General features: G+C 40.7%; 1 protein-coding gene, 1 long non-coding RNA gene and 1 pseudogene across 3 annotated transcripts in view; all 3 read right to left on the reverse strand.

Moving 5' to 3' along the window:
- Positions 1-2,048: 2,048 nt before the first annotated feature.
- On the reverse strand, positions 2,049-7,130 carry LOC143829887 (uncharacterized). The gene is made up of 3 exons (XR_013228269.1): positions 7,078-7,130; positions 3,722-3,754; positions 2,049-2,092 (listed from the first exon to the last, which is right to left on the reverse strand). It is a non-coding gene; the product is annotated as an uncharacterized LOC143829887 (long non-coding RNA).
- A 3,694-nt stretch (positions 7,131-10,824) lies between these two features.
- On the reverse strand, positions 10,825-14,176 carry LOC143828919 (mucin-6 pseudogene; annotated as a pseudogene). Its single transcript, XR_013227952.1, has 3 exons — positions 14,076-14,176; positions 11,622-11,807; positions 10,825-11,076 (listed from the first exon to the last, which is right to left on the reverse strand). The product of XR_013227952.1 is annotated as a mucin-6 pseudogene (transcript).
- A 1,973-nt stretch (positions 14,177-16,149) lies between these two features.
- MUC6 (mucin 6, oligomeric mucus/gel-forming) overlaps positions 16,150-20,389 on the reverse strand; it is a 42,748-nt gene continuing 38,508 nt past the window's right edge. The window contains exons 19-24 of the mRNA XM_077321446.1: positions 19,985-20,117; positions 18,875-19,124; positions 17,642-17,694; positions 17,443-17,552; positions 17,066-17,217; positions 16,150-16,786 (exon numbers count right to left, since the gene is read on the reverse strand). Of these exons, the coding sequence (XP_077177561.1) occupies positions 16,603-16,786; positions 17,066-17,217; positions 17,443-17,552; positions 17,642-17,694; positions 18,875-19,124; positions 19,985-20,117 (882 nt within the window). The 3' untranslated portion in view covers positions 16,150-16,602. The remainder of the gene's footprint in view (positions 16,787-17,065; positions 17,218-17,442; positions 17,553-17,641; positions 17,695-18,874; positions 19,125-19,984; positions 20,118-20,389) is intronic.

Below are 20,389 nucleotides of genomic sequence, written 5' to 3' on the forward strand. Positions count from 1 at the left end.
TGAAGGTATTTGAACTTTTAAATTCCATAAATATGGCACAAATACAATTTTACATGCTGAATGTATTTTATGTTGATACAACAGTAACATATATTTACATTTTATAGGAATGGTAATTATTACATCTGTTTCAACCTTCTCCCATATTTCTGCCCTTTCCCTCTGGTCTTTAAAATTTCCAGAAATCTTATATTTCTACTTCAAAAATATTTGCACTCTAGCAGCTTTCCCCTCACTCTCATTCTCTGTAATGCCCTTAAGTATATTACCCAGGATTCAGTCTTAGTAGTTTTCTAGCCCCATCAACTTCTATCCTCCTTCTCTCATCTCTGCATGTCCTGTCTTTCGCTCCCTGCCACATTCTCCTCCCTTGGCTGGGTCCCTCAAAAAGGAATTTGAGGTAGGTGAAACTCTACCATAAAATAATGGAATGAAAGTTTTCAGCTTGTCATTATTGCATTTACAGTCACCGATTAATTTACGGCTTTGCTTTCCTTTTTAAATCTGTACATAGGTTTAAAATAATCCATAGAACTAATAGAGTATGTACTTGTGGGAACAACTACAAGTGACACTGAGGGCCATTTTTCACTTCTAAAAATATAGCATTTAGCCAGTGCAATTGCTTGCTATTAAAAATTGCGCCCCCCACCATTTCTCACCTCCTTGCTCTCTCGTTTTCTTCTCCCACTGTCTGACGCTTCCTGGCACTCCGCATGGCTGATTTAAATGGCTACGGAGAGGGACTCGCAATACCAGTGAGTCTTCCCCTGCAGCCAGCCACTCAGCTTTCTCCTAGCTTTAAAGGGAAAGTGATCTTTTTTTAAAAGTAAAACTTCTCCGTTGCTAATCCTAGATGCATAGTGCATAGTTTAATGCCACCCCATTTTGGAATTATGAGGATTGAAGATCCACAAAAGTAAAAAAAAAAGTCCCATTCCAGGAAGAACGGAAAGGGAGGTAGACATGAGGGCGGGTGCTGGAGATGGAGATCACGCTACTTCTGGCCACTTTGGTTAAGCACAGCTATTTCACTAGTGGTTGCTGGTTGCTCTCCTACTGCTTGCACTACAAGGCTGGGGGAATCCAGTTCTGTGGATTCCCCAGCTAGCACTTTAAAATATAGGATTTAGCTGCCAGTTTGCTGCTGGAACGGTGGATGCTGACAATGTCAGGTAAAAAGGAAAAAAAAAAGCATTTGCAAGAGGTAACCCTTTCCCTACATTTTCTGGGTGCGGAATGGCTCTGAATATACAAAACTTATTCTAAGATTTGTTTGCATTCTGAGTTAATGACTGCCTGATAGGAACACTACCTGCCCCTCCTGGATTCTCCCTTTCATTCAAGAAGTAGAAGAAGTTGATTACAAACTACATGACTCAAGAAGAGCAAGAGAGAATGTAATTGTCATGGTGCTATTCACTGAACTACGTAAAACTGAATTGTTCAATCAGGCACTTCTATAATGGAATGATTCAGAAAGGGACTGTGGATTTTATATTTGTTTAGATTTCTGTAATCTTTGTCCTTGTATACTGTTATACAATGTCTCATCTTATTGACTGCACTGTGAAATTCACTGTGAGTCTCAGCAAGAAAATGGACTATAAATGCAGCAAATACATAAATGGAAAGTGTTAAACACAGGTGAAACCTTTGCGTGTCCACTGATTCTGCCCTTTTGATCCACTCCTTGGTCTATCTCTGCATCCTGTCCCTGCCCTCCAGCTATGCTGTGATACCAAAAATAAGACTGACTGTGAGAAACTCAGCAGGGGGCAGGCATGACCAAGGAAAAGTGAGGACAGGAGATACTGGGGGGGGGGGCAGTCATTCACTTTTCATATATGCTGATCCGCTGCTTAATCCAGCATTAGGGTTCATTGGAGAAGCCAAATTCTCCCATGGCTCTTGCTAATTAGGTCAGGTGCCTGACTTCTATTTTCTGACTTTTATTATTATTCACAAATGAAGAGTACATTTGTACTTTTCCTGTCCTATACAAACTTTAAGTTAACCTCAGTGCACATATTTAAAATGTACTCACCTGTTGTCATTGGTAATGTAGTAATTGGGGAAGCTGGTGTGGGAGCTGGTAAAAAAACAAAAATCATGTACAATGAGTGGACATAATATCAGCTGTGAAATGTTTTATACAATCCAAAGGCTTTAGAGTTTTTGAAATTGCTGTCTCCAAGTGTAGTTTAGTCCCATGGGCCCTTCTGACAGTGAACTACTTGGAAAATGAAAATGGCAGAAAAGGAGAATTCTTATCCTTGCCCCAAAATGAGAGGAATAGAATATATGCAAATTCATGAAGAAAGCTTCAAAGATTTGAATTTTGCCCAATGGGATGTATGTATCACAGTATTATGCCTTCATCCAGTTCATATGTCTAGTAATGGATGAAGATACAGAAAATCAAAGGCAATTTTAATAGCACTGAAATGGATGGACTATGAGAGACATACACAATTACTATAACTCTGTGTAGAGTTATCATTGCCCATGACATAAGATATTGTAAATATGTTAGTTCTGAAAGGTAAAAGATTAAATTACAAAGGCAGCTGGTAGATCAGCCCATAGTAGAACTTCATGGTTGTTTGGCAAACATTTCCAGTCCTGGGCTATGCTTAACTGCTAACTTCTTGTGTTCTTCTCTGTTGCTAAAGGGATGTATTTTTAAGCAACAGTAGCAGAAGAAAAACAGTGGAAGAATCAGCCTAAAGTGGCACTTCCTGGATGACAGGAAATCACTTCTTCTCTTAGGTAGTTCTGATCTGCTGACTCACTAATCAGCTGGTAAGTCCTTGGAGGCCTACTGCCATTTATGGTTGATTTCATGAATGCTGTGTGCTTATTTTAACACTCGCCCCAAAGCCCGCTGCAGGTTGTAATGCAGCACGTGCTAGCAGGTCAAAGGGTGTGTGTGGGGGGGAGGCAGACCTTGCAAGGAGTGACATGGCTCAGGCATTGGCCCCAGGAGGGCAGCGTCTCTTGGGAGTGGTGAAGGATGTGGGTGGAGCAGCGCAGGAGGGGTAGCTGGACAGGGCGGAGGGTGAAGGGCAGGCCAGCCTTAAGTGTGGGGCAGGTGGAGGCGGGATGACAGCTGCAGTGGTTGCAGGGTGAGGGCGTGTTGGGCTTGAGGTAGGTGGGCTTGTGGCTGGCTGCTGGTGCCCCCAGCCATGGTGGCATCCCCTCTCTGCTGTTTCAGCCACCACCTCATTCTTGTGCTCTTGTGCGCTGCTGCAGCTTCCACCTCATTGCCACCAGCGCTGCCTCCGCTGCCAACTCCTCTCCACCATCACCGACATGGCCACCAGTGGCTCCTGCTCTCTGCTGGTGCCACTGCCCAGGTGGAGCGGTGAGGCTCCACAGATGTGTTGTCCCTGGCAACCAGGCTCGTCTGGGGCCAGGGTGGTGGAGAGGTGAGTGGCTGGCTATAGAGGGCAGTTCTTGTTGGGGGCCAGAAATCAAGTCCGGACACTCTCTGGAGGCCGGACATGCTCCACCCACCGGGGTGTTTCACAAATATTTAGAAACATCATGGATAAGGATATGAGGTATCTTGAGCACATTTTTCATGGGAAGTTGGCATAACGATGTCTTAATTAAATACATAAACCCCAAGAAAGTTACCGTACAAAGAAAAGACAAAATAAGTTGCAAGTATGTAGTCTGTGGCAATGATTCCTGTTATTTAAACTCTTGTACTCACTTGTTGGGCTTGGTGATGAAGTGGGTAGTTCACCTGATGAAAAGATAAGATAGAATGTGAACACAGTGTATAATATAAGTAATGTATTATATGCTTTGGAGTTTTAGGAAAACGTGAGTCAAAGAACTTGGAATCTTAATAAGCTAGATTTCATTCATTTTTTAAAGAAACAAAAGTCACATGGATAAGTACAACTGAAATTGACAATTCATGTTTTGCATCAGTTCTTGGAGTGATACTTCATGTATACACAATATTGGAGAAATATTGTTTTATTTGTATTTGTACCATATTGTTTTAATTATGTTTTGTAATGGCCTTTGGCTATATACAATAAATGTTATCGTATCGTGTGTAAATATGACAAATAAGATTCCATAGAAAACATTTCAGTAAATTCATACTAGTAATATCTCCCAGAATGTACAACAATGCAGCAAAACACTAAAGATGGGAGCCTGGGGGTTTCAAACTTTTATCAAGTATTTGTCACACAATAATAGAGGCTACTTTATGACAATGATGACCATAAATTTGGTTAATTCAGTTAGAGCAAAGGACTACCGGCAAATAAGATTAACAGAATAAACATAAGGTCAATGTCAACTTCAGTTAACAATTCCCCAGTAATATTTGGGACAAGTACAAGAGGAATTGGGCTCCAAACTTGTGATTAATCTTTGGTTTTATGTCATTCTCCAATCTGAATTCAGGAAATAGGTTTTATTATTCTCTTTCATCTTCTTATTTTTTTCATAGTTCATTCAAATTTAAATATTATAAACTGCTTACAAAATTGAAGCTTAAAAAGGCAATGGGATATTTTATGATGTTTGATGTCTTCAATAGTAGAATATAAAATCCTCCTTAAGATGATTTCAGTATTTGAAAATTAGAAATTTTAGTGACATGAGTTAATGGTACAGTACATAATTTGTATGCAGAAGGTCTCTGCTTGAATTGTGCCTAATTGTGCCTGTATATGTTGACTCAATTATATTTGCTTTTCCTACATGTAAGTAAAGTGTGTGATACTTATAGCTGTCCTGATTTCTGATGGTCTTGTGATTTTAACAAAATGATTATGTATAATGATTGTATTAGCTATATAGTGGAGCTTGCTGTACTTTAGATGCTGTACTATTCCCAGCCACCCACACACTTGGCTTGTAACTAAGATATTAACTCTTTTAAAACTGTTTCTATTTTTATTTTTTTTATTTATTGTGGGATTTTAGACTGCCACTCCCAGCAAGTTGGCTCGTGGTGGTTCACAACAAGTCATAAAAACAGTACACAATATAAAAACTATAGAACCCCATTAATAAAGCTAAACAATTCCCTGAACCAGATACAAACGGCAGTACATTATAAAACTATCCACGCAATGAGCCATTGGAATCGGTCAAACTAACTCTGGAGATGGTAATAAAATAAGTGCATTACAGGGGGCCATCTTCCAATTCTAATACTGTGCACAAGGGCCTGTGGGCCAGAGGGGGAGACCCAGTCTTATACCCCAGGATTCCCCCACCTGGCCTTAACCAAACCCCTGATGGAAGAGCTCCATTCTTCAAGCCCTGCAGAACTGTGAGAATCCTAAAAGGCCCCCAGCTCATCCAGGAGCTTGTTCCACCAGGTTAGGGCCAGGACCAAAAAGGTCCAACTGGTATGGATCCAAGGCTGAAGTTTCATCCAAAAACGATAGGAGCTGGTCCGTTGTGGCCCTTTCAACAACCTTCCCCAGGAATGCAAGATACGATACCAGGCCCACGGGTCCGGTGATGGTTTCTTCAGGAGAGAGCAAGCTACTGCCACCTTGAGCTGCTGAGGGAACTCTCCTGAGGTTCACAATATCCCTCAGGATCACCTATCCGCTGGTCGCTCGACTTGAGCAACCAAGATGAACAGGGATCAAAGGGGCAAATGGTTGTCCTCACCGACCTCAGCAATTTGTCCACTTCAGATATAGAGAGCCATCTAAAGCCATCAAACCTAATCCCCCGTGATAGCCATGGATCTTCCAGTTCACATGGACTTCATCTGGCCTGAAGACTATTTTATTAATATAGTTTTGTGCTGCTAAGTATTGTTTTGGCCTGTTTTTATGCCACTACTTGTTTTTATGGCTAATTATGGGTTATTTTCATGACTTTATTTTGTGATCTGCCTTGAACTGCTCTCAGAAGAAGCAGCATATACATTTTATAAATAAACTAGCAAGAAAGCCCATTGCAAGCAGGAATGCAATGGGCGCTAGGACCCAGGGGACACCAGGAGGTGCAGATCTCGCTCTGTCTCTCCCTCTCGCTAGTGTTTCTTGGTGTGCCTCTCAGCAGAAGGCATAGCAGGTAATTAGGAGGGAAGGAGGGCTGATGTGCTGTTTGGGGCCAGCTCTCTTTGTCTGCCTCTCTTTCCCTCCATGCAGCAGGGGCGGCTCTCTCTGTGTCTCTGTCAGCAGCTTGGGGTATCTCTCTCTGTGTCTCTCTGTGCCTCCCTTGCAGCAGGAGCAATAGGAGGGAATGAGGGCTTGTGCTCAGTCTGGAAGGGCTCTGTGTCTCTCTCTCTGGCATGTCTGAGAGGAACATGGCTAGCATCCAGGGAGGGAGGGTGGGAGCTGCAGGGGCAGGGCCAATCAGGGTGCAGCCAGCTGATGGGCCCTATTCCAACTTGGACAGCCAGACACGTTCCACCCCCAAGGCCGTTTCACAAATATATAGAGGAACCATGGATGGATAAGGATGTTGTATTAAAAGATTTGTTAAATCACACCCTTTCTTGATTTCTGTAATGCAAATTACATTTAGCATATAAAGAAACAGATTAGAATTTCAGAGTTTAGTTAATCTCAAAGTGTTGGTCTACTTAGTGTTAGCACTTATAAATTCTCATCACATGCTTACAAACTGTCTGACTTGTATTTGACTGCTTTTGCATCAGGCAAATTTTGAGTAATAGTCTGCCTATTCTAAAAAGCTGCAACATGTGTGGTAGAAAGTGCTGTCAAGTCATAGCTGATTTATGGCAACCCTATAGGGTTGTCAAGGCAAGACATTCAGAGGTGGCTTGCCATTGCCTGCCTATGTGTCATGCTCCTGATCTTCCTTGGGGGTCTCTAATCCAAATACTGACCAAGGACAACAAATCTGGCTTCCAAGATCTGACAGGATTGGGCTAACCTCTGGGCTACTTAGGTCTGGGCTACAATTTGTGTATGGGTGCATAAAGGGTCACTTTTCAATTATTCCTTTTAGAAACCAAAACAGTCCTCCAGACATAACTTATAAAGTAAAATAACTCTCTTAATAGTGTCACGTTTACAAACAATTTAAAGGAAAATAGGTTTTTTTGCTTACTACAAGGCATGCAGGACTGTGTTTGATAATCATAGTATTCATCCTGTGAACAGTTGTAACAGCCTAGAAAAGGAAAGAGAAATATATTGTTCCTTGTATAACAAGATAATTTAACTCTTCCCAATGGCTGTCAAAAGCAATTGTGTTATTTGAGCACTTGTATTATTGTAAGAAATTGTATTGTTTAGCATAGATTTTCACATATGCATCATCAAGGAAGGTGACTGATTGCCAGATGAAATGTGACTTTTAAATGTTCCACATGAGATGAAATAGTATCAGTTTGCCAATATTATAGGCTGGTACAAACTGATAGAAACCAGAACTGGAACAGAAGAATAATAACAATAAAAAGTATTTGTTATACAACAATTTGTATCCTATATTCTACAGAAGGAAATATAAAACATCAAATTGCATCTCTTTATTTTGTACTCTCTCCAAGAAAGCCTAGATGGGGAATCCAAATGGCCTCTCTTGAAGGAAAGTCAGCATTTGTGTGGAGAAAAAAACACAATAGAGCAAGGGTAGTCAAACTGCGGCCCTCCAGATGTCCATGGACTACAATTCCCAGCATTTGCTGGCAGGGACTCATGGGAATAGTAGTCCAAGGACATTTGGAGGGCAGCAGTTTGACTACCCCTGCAGTAGAGTCTCCCTCCCTGAAGCATCAGTAGAATATCTGAGAATACTGATCCACAAGATTACCTCCGTGGCCTACACCGGCCTTGGGGAATCCAGTCCCTTTGTTTATTTGTCTTTCCCAGGAAAACTGTAACAAAGGTCTACACACTAGCATTTGAACTATTTGCCTTGGCACTCAGGATGTAATAGGGAGACTATTCAAAGTTGGAAGGAACTCTGAAGAATCTTGGCATTTTGAACTGTAGATGAATGGTACAGTGACTGGGAATGGTAAAAACAAGTATCAGCTTTTAGAAGAAATAATAGTAGCTATCAAGAAACTTGCCTGACAGTCTTTTGTATGATATAATTACTGTACACACCTACCATTTTTGTTTTAAAAGGAATAAAAATTGTTACCTTCAATGTTGACATATTTGTAGCTTTGCAACTGGTTTGGACAGTTACAGGGACGGTAATGCCAGGTGCAATTTATTTCATTAAAGTAATCAGAATAGATGTCCTGCATGCTGGTTTTCTTGTGGCTATTGAAATAATCACAGTAGACAGCTAAAATAGATTAAAATATTATTGTTACTAAATCTGTCCTCAAGGGAAAACACGGTTTCTTTTTTTCTTTTATTATGAGAAAGAACATGCAAATAGTATTTGGCAATATATTTCACTTATTTATTTATTTAATTTATTTATGATTGGATTTCTATCCTGCCTCTTCTCATAAAGAGTCATAGTGGGTTACAAGATAAAACCATAAAACCCTTAATAACTGTATCCCCTAATAACAGCAGCAAGATTGGTATAAAACAAGTATTTGGCCCCCCTCCTGGAGTCTCCCCCTGACAGGATGCACAGGTGTAAGTGTGGCAGCCTGATCCCATGGATGGACCCAACTGATCTTAAGCTCACACCCTGGCCTCACCAAAGACCTGGTGGAAGAGCTCCGTATGGAGCCCTTGTTAAGTACAGGAAAAATACTAGAGTTCCTAGGACCACAATTTGACAGCCAGTAATTTACAATACATAATTTCCCCTTTTCTATACCCTTGGCAATCAGTACATTAGACCATTTCTGCACAGGAAGCATTGTGCCAGACTGCAGGCTGGAGTTTGAGCTGGGGCTGGTTGTCCCGCCTCTTCCTGCTCCCACACCAGGGGAACATTTGGCCTGATGCACCTCATCTGCTCCAGATTTGTGCTCCCCCATTACAGAAACAGTCTTAGTGCTGCTAGTGTTGTGTAGCAATTGATGCATGATGTTACATTAACAGTCACTTTTAAAAATGTTATTGATTTTTAAAAAAATTTCTAGTTATTATTATATATAATAATAAGATCCATCACAGTTTTAAAAAGCAGTACTAAAAACTTACGACAGAACTCTGGGGCTCTCCAGTCAATGCAGACACCAACTTCTAAGCAAGCTTCTGCATATGCTGCAATGGCATCACACATGCATAAGCAGTCTCCTCCATTGTCACATCCACATGAATCCCGGACACAAGTTTCATAATATGGCATGCGATATACCTGTAGAAGTGACAGGAGTATTAGGAATGTAATGGGAAGGCATACATATATTTTCTTTTAGTTTTACACTTTAATAAGACATAATCACATATAATTTAAACCATAGTCAGGCTTTTACACATGGATTTCAATATGGATCAGGACCAACATGCATAAAAAGGATACTATATATATTGGACCCAGATAGCACAGGTGAGCCCAATCTTGGAAGCTAAGCCATGTTGGCCCATTTGGATGGGAGACTTCCAAAGAATACCAGGGTCATGACACTGAGGCAGACAGTGGCAAAACACCTCTGAACATCTCTTTCCTTGAAAACCCTATGGAGTCACCATACATCAGCTGTGATTTGATGCATCTAGAATTAATTTATAATATTTATATTTCCCTTGAGTACTCATGATGAAGCAGGCGACAAAATCAAATAGCAACCTTTATTTCATAGAACATGCTTATAGTAATTTCCACATGTTAATAGGATATGATTATTGTGTACAAAATATTTTAGGTCCATGAAGATGTGGAACACATTTGACCACTTGGGAGGGGGTGGGAAGAGAAGCTTGCCGGGCCACAAGCTAATTGGCCGCTTCTGCGGCCGATTTTTTTGTGGCCTGGAGGGGCGGCGAGAGGGAGCTGTGGCCGCTGGCATGTTGGCAGCGCAAACGTGCATGCACGGGCTTGCCGCACATGCGTGTTTGTGTCCCCACCAGACGCAAACGCATGCATGCGGCAAGTCCGTGCATGTGCGTTTGCGCCGGGGCTGCCGCGCGTGCACGGGGCCCCAGGTCACCCTCTCCCCGCACCCCAGCACAGCGGTCCGCGGCCTGACAAAGGTTGCGGACTGCTAATCTAGACCTATTAGTCAGAATTTGCACTGAAACATGCAAAAGGGTATTAAGGGAATACACTTTTGTTTGAAGAGTGTTTATGCAAGCATTTTGTTATAGAGACTACAATGATAATCATATCATCAATATTAATTTTTTAAAAATTATTTTTAATCCAGCCTTCCAAAATGTTCAGGGCAGGAAACAACAGTAAAATCCACAAACAAGTTATTTTTTAAAGAAAAAACATTACAGTATACAAACGACCCCCTCTAATATTTCCAGACAGGGGAGTCCTCTATCAGAGAGCCAATCTTCCAGCTTCTCCTCCTGTTCCTAGTGGTGAGGCCAACCAGCTGTTTGGAGGATGTTATTGTGGGCCTCAACCATAAGCCTGGTGGAACAGCTCCATCTTACAGGCCCTGTGGAATTGATTAAGGTCCCATGGGGCCCTGATCTCTGCTGGAAGTTCATTCCACCAGGCTGGGGCCAGGGCCAAAAAGGCTCTTGCTCTATTTGAGGCCAATTTCTCCTCCTTTGGTAGTGCTCAAAAATAACAGAATACATTTTATTGGTTATATTTTAAAAGCTTGCTTTTTAATGTCTGTGTTTAAATACTGCATTAACATTCAACATGTGAATCAATATGGAAATGTTAAAGGTGAAAGCATATATTGAAAAATATTCATATATTGCACCAATTCAAGCTATTGGTACATAAAGGATATCATAAAATGGCACTTTTTCATGCTTTTACCTTGCTGTGGCAAGCAGCAAATACTTTACTGTTGATGACTGAGCACTGCTTCTCTGCCCATGCTTTGCGATAGGGATTCTTGCCACATGGATCAACCACAAAAAACACATCTCCACAGACAGGATTCTCTTTCCAGGAATTCACAAACTCCAATTCATTTGAGGCCACATATTTACTTCGGGTTTCAAAGTCATCTCTTATATTCCCATTGTAATTGCCACATAAACCACAGAGAAGATCCTAGATTTTAAATAAACAAAAAAACACAGCCCTTGCAATCATATTACTGCATTTTGTTTAAAAAACACTGACTTTTAGTATTATTAATAATAATTTGATTTATTAACCACCACTCCCTGACAGCTCATGGCGGATTACATACGTCTGAATAAAACCCCATATTATTTATATTTATATTTATATTCCTTGTGTCATTTTTTTAACCTCACACTATGTTATGACACTGAACTAAATTTTCAGTATGATCCTTTCTTCTGAGAAAAAGACCTACTGCCTAAGAAAAACGATGCATTGGTGCCCTTCAAGCAGTCACCAACGTTTGTGGGAGCTCACTCACACCAATAAAAAACCAGCAATTTTTGCCCATCGTAGTTACCTTGCTTCTCTGTGGCATGGCTAGTTTGATAAAAGCCTCCGCAGGAGACCTTTGCTTGCGGTCTAATATGATGGTGCTATGACTGCCCATTCAGCTTGATTTATGTCATTTTAGATATATTTTCCTGGAAAGCTGAAGAAAATCCATTCAGGAATGTACTTCATATTACCTGTGCTTCTCTGAAGATTTTAATGAATATATTCATATGCTTGTTCCAGATCAGGACCATATTGTATTTGCCAGGGATTATGATGTCAATGATGTAGTAGAGGCTGTTTTCTCTTATGAAGTACTTTACCAGTGGATTCACACCAGAGACAGTGTATGTTCGGTCTGCCAAAATCATTGTCATGTCCTGCAAGAAAAATGGCACATAATGAGTGAATCTAATAAAATCTTGGAGTAATGTTTTTTCTTATATGATAGGATGACAGGACTTTCTATTGAATACAACTTTTTTGGTTATTTTGTCTCAATTTGTTTTGTCTGTTTTGAGGGTTTTTTTTTTTTTTTGCAGAAAAGATTTATAAACTATTTAAGGCAGCAATATATATATAAAAATGCCAGGTATCCAATTTCTTAGAAAAAAGAGAATGGATTCTTTAAAGCACCATGAGCTATTTTAGGGAGCATTACATTTTTTGCAGGAAATTGAATGTGTTGCTTTTGCTTTCTTTAATTTCATATCGAAAGTTACTGCACTGAAAAACAAACAAATAAGCACACTGAAACTTCATTTATTTTCATTTTCAAAAAACAAAATAAAAACCTAAATTTTAAAAATTGGGAGCCCTATCCTCCATCTTTCTGTTATGCCTATGAGAGGGGATTGTCATATGATTCAGTGATACATCTTTCAGTCTTTCACCTTTCTGGTCAGTGCTTGAACTGTTTCAGCTCATAAGCACAACAGGGGGGTTGTTATTCACCTCTGTATAATGATTCATCATTGTTTTTCTTCTCAGAGAAATGCTCCTCTGGTTTGGCCTCACTTGGAATACTGTGTTCAATTTTGGGCACCCCAGTTGAAGAGGGATGTTGACAAACTGGAACATGTCCAGAGGAGGGCAACAAAGATGGTGAGGGGTTAGGAGACCAAGGCGTATGAAGAAAGGTTAGGGGAGTTTGGTCTGCTTAGCCTGGAGAAGAGACAACTGAGAGGGGATCTGATAACCATCTTCAAGTATTTAAAAGGGTGCCATATAGAAGATGGAGCAGGGTTGTTTTCTCTTGCCCTGGAGGAATGGACCAGAACCAATGGGATGAAATTAATTCAAAAGAAATTCCGCCTAAACATCTGGAAGAAGTTCCTAACAGTTAGAGCAGTTTCTCAGTGGAACAGGCTTCCTCGGGACGTGGTGGGTTCCCCATCTTTGGAAGTTTTTAAACAGAGGCTGGATAGCCATCTGATGGAGAGGCAGATTCTGTGAAGGTTCAAGGGGGTGGCAAGTTACAGTGGATGAGCGATAGTTGTGAGTGTCCTGCATAGTGCATGGGGTTGGACTAGATGACCCAGGAGGAGCAGTCGGTGCAAACTTAAATGTACTTCGAGGAATGTTAGAGGACAGGAAGACCAGGAGGATCATGGATGCTTTAGGATGCTTTGGGCTGATCCTGCGATGAGCAGGGTGTTGGACTAGATGGCCTGCATGGCCCCTTCCAACTCTGTGATTCTATGATTCTATGATCATTGTCCGTGGGGTCGCGATGGGTCGGACACGACTTCGCACCTAACAACAACAATGATTCTACCATAGCCTCCCAATCTGCACCCCCCCCCCGAGTTCCAACGCATGCGGCCGCCTGACGCCATTACCTGCTTCGCCTTGGACAGGGCAGGTTGGCGATGACTGCGGCTCCAAAGAAGATGCCTCCACGCCGCCCCGCGCAGCCAGCAGCAGCCAGCAGCCAGTGGAGCCGGCGGTGGTGGCGGCGGAGCCGGCGGTGCTGCCAAACCCGGTGGAGCTGGCAGCGGCGGCAGTGCCGGTGGCGGCAGCAAAGCCTGCCACACCTGCCCTGCCCACACACAGAGCTGCTCGGACTCCGGACATCCTCGCCTACATTTCCTGCAGGTAGGCCGCACCATGGGAGGGGGGGGCAGACTAACCGCTAGCGCCCGCTGTATTTAGACTACAACAGGCTTATTTTCTAGTTATAATATATTGCAGTTTATTTTGCAATATGCTTTCAGCCATCCCTAATTAGAGAAATAACTTTCATGAAGTTTAAATGATTTACCCCAAATTCTCTAGTATTATTATTATTAATATTATTAATATTTATTAACTGCCCCTCTCTACATCCAGACTTGAGATGGTGAACATTCCTTAACTATATTCATAGTTACAATGTGCATAATTTATTATCAGACAACTTTCAATTCTGTCTCATAAAAATCCTATCTAACACTGATTTCAAACTTGGTAGGTTAGTTATATGTCATGATGAGACTATCAGTGTCTAAGGTATCTACTAACATAGTAGAATTGTTGGAAGAATAACATACTTCCAACAACTCTACTATGCTATTAATGTTGGAATGAGGAAATAATTTCTTGATTGCCTTGGGACTAAAACAAAGAAACTGAAATTGAGTATAATAATAATTGCATATTATTCTTACCCCTATATGGACTTTGATACTTCTGGAACACGTGACCCCTGTATTCCCACAGATAACATTCTCAGTCACCATTTTAAAATTATGGTGAGATCCACTCATGCCACAACCATCCTTGGGGAAAGAAGAATCATTGGAAAATCATTAGTACATTAAGGGTAACCAGGTAACATATTTTATATGAGGATTCAACATACAAAGAATTCATTGAAGATCACATAGCAAAATAAATCAGTGGCCTCTGCCCACAAGCATGATGCAAATAGTAGCATGGAACTGGAAGCTCCATGGGCACATTAACATGAGGTGAAACACTGGCATATAAAAAATATCAGTATTCAAATGCGAAGTCGGAAGGATAATTAGCTGAATTTAAAAAACTGCACTCAACCATGTGTGTACTGGATCACTTGAGCATATTATGTCTCTATATTATTTCTTGATTGGTAAATAGAAAATGACCAGAACCAGTCCATTATGGCAATTGTGCCCATGAATGAGGTAAGGCTTATGGAAGTAATGTGCATTCTAGTATAAGATATCAACCCTACCATGTGGGTTCTCTCAATTAACAGTGTAGTTCAGTGGGCCTTTTAAAGGTAAAGGTAAAGGTATCCCCTGTGCAAGCACCGAGTCATGTCTGACCCTTGGGGTGACGCCCTCCAGCGTTTTCTTGGCAGACTCAATATGGGGTGGTTACAATGTAACAAATAGGAATCCATGAACAATTCATAGGGAAAGCTTTGCCTCTGTCTTCTAACATATCACATACACTGTTCTTTACCCTTTCCTCTTAGTACAGCCTCTTCCTCCCATCTTCACCATATTCCTTCTCCCTCAATCCCCAACACTGGACCCCACCTCACTGCACCTCCTTTCCACAGTCTCTGTATACCTACTCCCACCTCACCACACTGCTTGTGGACCTACCCCTCTCCTCACCATTCTGCCAATCCCCCTTTGCCACTCTGGCCACCCACCTCTACTCTTGATGCTTTGCCCGGTTGCCCAATCCTCTTTTGCACTCCACCCACGTACTTACTGTTTTGCTTATCCACCCCATCCTCAATGCTCTGTCTATACATTCACCTCCCTATCCACAGCACTTTGCCTACACAGTCATCCTCAATCCTCATCCACTTTGCTCACTCATCTCCCTCCCAGTCTTTACTTTCCCCCATTCCTCAGTGGCTGTTCAGTATGTCCAGCTACAAGGGGGTGGCAGGCAGTCCTTCTCTCTATTGGATGCATGCCGACATTAGCAGCAAGTGCCGCTTCAGGAGGGGAGGAGGCTGTATCAGTGCCAGTACGGGAATTTGTGTCCATTCTAGGGAAACTACTGTGCACCTCTTAAGGTTGTTCTTTACCAGTTACTCCTAGTCCTTATCACTCTGCTCATCTCCTTTCCCCACCGCCACTCTGTCCACCATGGCCATCCTCCTCAAGGCTCCCCACCCTCAGTGTTGCCTTCTCTTTTTTGCTATGAAAGGAACAATGGTGGCAGTGGGGGGCTCCTGCCCTCACCTTCCCTGCTTGCCTGCACCTAGCTGACTCAGGCATCAGTCTCCCTAATGTCTTCTGTACATGGAGAGGAAGATGGATGCTTCCAGGGCAGCAGAATCAAGTTGCAGTACAAGTGCAGACAATGCTTTTCTATTGAGGAGTGAATTAAATTCCCCCTCCATTTCTAAAGGTTTTTTCTTTATTATTTTTTTTTGGCAAAAATCAGATTTCCAACAAGTTTGCAGGAAATTCCTCATTCTGTCTAAATGGCCTCAGTCTGCACATTTAAGTATCTGCTGATGAAGTTACCTTTGGCCATTAGAATATGTACTAGATCAAATCAATGCAGAGGATTGTTCATGCTTGTAGCCCCAAGCAATCCTGTTCTGTGACAGTTTGCTTTTTTAATCCTTTTATTGTAGAATGCAAATATGAAATAAAACAACATATATCAAATTCAGATCAGAATGAAGAAGTTACCATATTCATAAAATCCTTAACATTTATGTTGAAAAGGAAAAAGAAAAAGAGAAAACAACTATAGTATTTTCTTTTCTGTGACAGTTCATATTTTTATTCATTATGCCATCTGCTACAAGAAAGTTTGGACTTATAATATCTTAATTTTAGTTTCAATCAATCATTAAAGAATTATGGCTCAGACTACAGTCCATATTGATATCATCGTTATTCAGTCAATAGAAAATGTAATAATTTTGGTGACGCACTAGCTATATAAAGATATCTGGTTTATGAGGATATTGCTTCTACAATCTGTTTGTACTTCCTTTCATATGAATAAATTGGAAGAGATTTAATTTGTGCATGGAAAAGGTAGTTGTATTGAATGCAGCAAAAAAATTCTGGTAATACTGCTTTTCAGAATGTAGTCACAAATATTTGAAATAAATAAGGTTATCATTTAAGCTGTAGTATGGACTACAAAGTAAATCTTGATTCAAATAATTACATTTATTCAAGAGCATGTATTTAATGTTCCAATATGTTATTTTTAAATAGTTTTTAATTAGTTGGAATAATGGTATGTAAGCAATAAAAGTAATGTTACCATAGCTAATATATATTCACAGTTGCCATCAAATACAAAGCGCTGTCCATCAAAAGTGGTGATATGACCTTCCCCATAGAGGCTGCATGTTGAGGAGCACTTAGCTTTCTTAACACACTTCCATTTTCCTCTTGTGCAGGTGCTAGTGAGAAACAGAGAACTGATCAGGAAGACTTCAAATACATAAAAGGTTAACACAACAGTAATGTGTAAAACATCCCAGATTTCTTCATATGGCTTTAATTTTATTTCCTGAAATCTCATATTCAGCTTCACTGTATTTCAATAGTTACTCATCCAGTGGCATTAAGTGGATTTTCAGAGCCAGACTTTTTAGGCTTTGTAGTAGTAACTGCCTTTTGAATTGCATCATTGTACAATTCGTTCATAAAAACAAACTGATGTAAGTATAAAGTCTTACCAGGTTTTGCATTCGGTGTGAATTTCCTCCCCTTTTGCATAAGAAATGCCACCATATTCACAAGGGCATTCATCAGCTGGCACACATGTACCATCTAGTTTTTCAAATAACCCATCAGCACAAACACAACCTGATTCGCATCTGCTGGGAACCTGGAAACATATATCAATTCCAAACTCAGACAATAGGACAATAGGAGTATTATCTAGAAAGCTGGGATATGGAGTACTTTCAGATGTTCCAGTCAACAGTTAGTTCACATTAAACACTGCAAGAATTTACACATTTCATTTCATAATGACAAATAGCATGGCTTGCAAAGTTTGAAAATGCTTTTTTTGATGTCACAGTGATTGCTGAACAGATCATGAACTTACACATTCTATTCCAGTAGCCAGCATCTGGCAAGTTGGTGCACAGGCAGCTCCATATTTATTTCCTGAAATTGCTGAGCATGATATATATTTTTTGGGAGGTTTGCAATTTTCTATGAAGAAGAAAATAGACATGGATAAAGTTTTACTTGTACAACACTTCAGAGACGTACTATTCCAAAAAGTGGGCTGACATTCATACCTGCAGGGTCTGTAGCTTTTCGAGTGCAACTCAGATTCCCATTAATGCAGTAGCTAGAAAAGAAAATGGTGTTAGTATATTCTAGGATGAGGTCAATACAACTCACTTCTATTGTTATTTTTTTGTATTCTGATTAATATTTTGGAGGACATGGTGGTTTTATTGGGTTTTTTGCAATCCATTAATGATTAGCCTCTGGTTCTTTGTACTGTTAATTTTAACTACTGTCATTCTTAGTTTTGCATTAGACAGGTCATAGCAGTGTGCTAGTAGACTAGCCTGGCATTGATGAACCCCATCCAACTGGACCCCATCCAGGCATCCATGCTTCCTGATCCTGTCCTCTTCTACCCTGCCAAAGGACCTCCATCTTGTAGCTGAGTTTCAGGCGACTCTTCATGATCTATCCAGACACAGCTTCCAAACAACTGGTGAATGTTTCTGGAGGGTGGGGGGAATCTGGCCATCCATCCATCAGGAGATAGTGCTGGGTGCCGTATGCATACTGGTGACACCCCAGCCCAAAGCTCTGGAACAGCTGTGCCAGAGGGTGTATATATATGGTAAAAAGCATGGGGGAGAATATCTCCCCCTGCAGCATCCCACAAAGGACTGCAAAGTGTGTGCCGGGTGGGTGCGTAAACAACTGACAAGGAGCATAAGCACAAGCACTTAGATGTTTTTTCCCGAAACTTGGCTTGATATCATGAAGAAGGTGACATTGATGAAATGTGGCTTCACCACTGCAAGTCCGAAAGCAAGCAACAAAGTATGCATTGGAAGCATCCATCATTTCCTGTAGCAATGAAATTCTAGAAGCAACCATTGGCGGGAAAGTAGATGTTGACCATCTTCTGGAATTCTCATGGTCATGGCTGAAGCTGGACGTATGGAGCACTCAGCATCCATCACACTAGTACAGCCAGTTTCAAACATTTCAATCCACTCATAGATGACTTATACTAAACAAGAAGGTCAGCTTGCCAGACAGACTAGTCACATGACACTCTCAGACATGACCAATTACTACTATTCCCACCCTCATCATTTCCAATGAAAATATAAGTGCGGCAACTTTTTGAAGACCCCTCAAAGAATTCTTTTTTTTTCCTTCACATTTTTGAAATCTAGTGATTAAAAAATAAAGAATTTAAATTTTGTTATAAGCAAAGGACACAATCGAAACTCCAGTAGAAGATGCAACCCAAGTAGGTTAGCATAATAGATGCTTACCAGGTAATTCCACCAATTATGACTGATTGATCAGCCTCAATGATCTGTCTATCTTCCAAGTAGCAAGGGCACTGGGATTTACGGACACATTCATTTTTGTAGTTCAGGTATGTCCCTTTTGGACAATTGCAGCCATCTATAGGGATGTCAGTGGAGTGGCATTCTAAATCCCGGTTGGAGAGAGACAAGCATGTCCTGTCACATGACTGAGTGTTATAGCTGAATGTCTGATTTCCAGTACAAGACAGACCTGTATATAGGAGAAAAATATAAGTCGGTTTTGCTGGTCAGAAACTATCCACTGTTTCTTGGCACATTCTACTCTGTCTCATATTTGATTCAGGATATTAATAGATTTCAGGCAGTTCAGTGAAGCCTGTTTTAGGCACTCAACTCTTATTGCTCTACTTCCAGGAAGACTATTGATGGTGCAGAAGTTAGAAGAGCTCCAGAAAGTCCTCTGACAAACTTATTCTGCAATGATCCTGACAGTCATCCATTTTCACAGAATTCATAGCTGAGCAATCACCTCAGGATAATAATGGAATCTGGGGGCAGTGAACTTAACAGGTAGGTTGCCACCCATGCAAACACATCCTCTCTGCACCCCTGCTTCACACCCCCGTCTTCCATTAGAAGTATGGTGGGAGACCAAACAAGACAAGGGGAGGGCCTTTTTGTGGTGGCACCTATGCTTCAGAACTTTCCTCTTGCTTCTATATTGCTATAAATCAAGAAACAGGTGAGCACTATTTGTTTTTGCTATGGAATTTGTTTTAAATAGTGGGCTTTTTGATTGGCTTCTAATTGTTTTCTTTATTCTGATGTTTTAGATTTTTGAATAGATGTTATATTTTATAGCTTAAATTGTTTGTAAGTCACTTTGTAAGCCTGTTAGGTTGAAAAAGCAAACTACGAAATAATCTAAATAATAAAAGTGAAATTACACCCTGGCTTCTCAGGTATGAAAAACTACAAATTATACTACTCAGTTAATTTTCCTGAGTAATGGAAATTGGCTTTGATTGTGAAAACTGAATCACCATCTGCCCTTAAGGAGGTATGTAGTTAGCATATTCTGTTCTGTATACTCATTTGAGGACTACTTACTGCAGTTGTCTATGCTGCTCCGCCAGTTCCCAAGAATGAGTCCCATGGAAGCACACACACGTGCATATGATCCCAGGGCAGAACAAATATAAGGAAAGGTCTCTTCATAGTTACAAGCTTGGTATACACATCTCTGAAAACAAGCAAATGTTGTCTTACCAACTTTGATTACTAGTTTGATTGAACTAGTTCATACATACGTATCACTTGATCAGACAACACAGATGAATTCAAGATGTCAAACTGACTTCATTTAAAAGTGTTGTGTTTAATGTTACACAGAGGTTCTGTCTTTGGCACTTGACCTATGATGGCTTATTCAATAATGAATGGTGATGAAAATGTTACAGTATAAAGACAGATGTCCTGAGTCTATTCCAAATCTGCATCTTTCAATGTTTAACT

This window comes from Paroedura picta, chromosome 2 (assembly GCF_049243985.1).
Source record: "Paroedura picta isolate Pp20150507F chromosome 2, Ppicta_v3.0, whole genome shotgun sequence".
NCBI lineage: Eukaryota > Metazoa > Chordata > Lepidosauria > Squamata > Gekkonidae > Paroedura > Paroedura picta.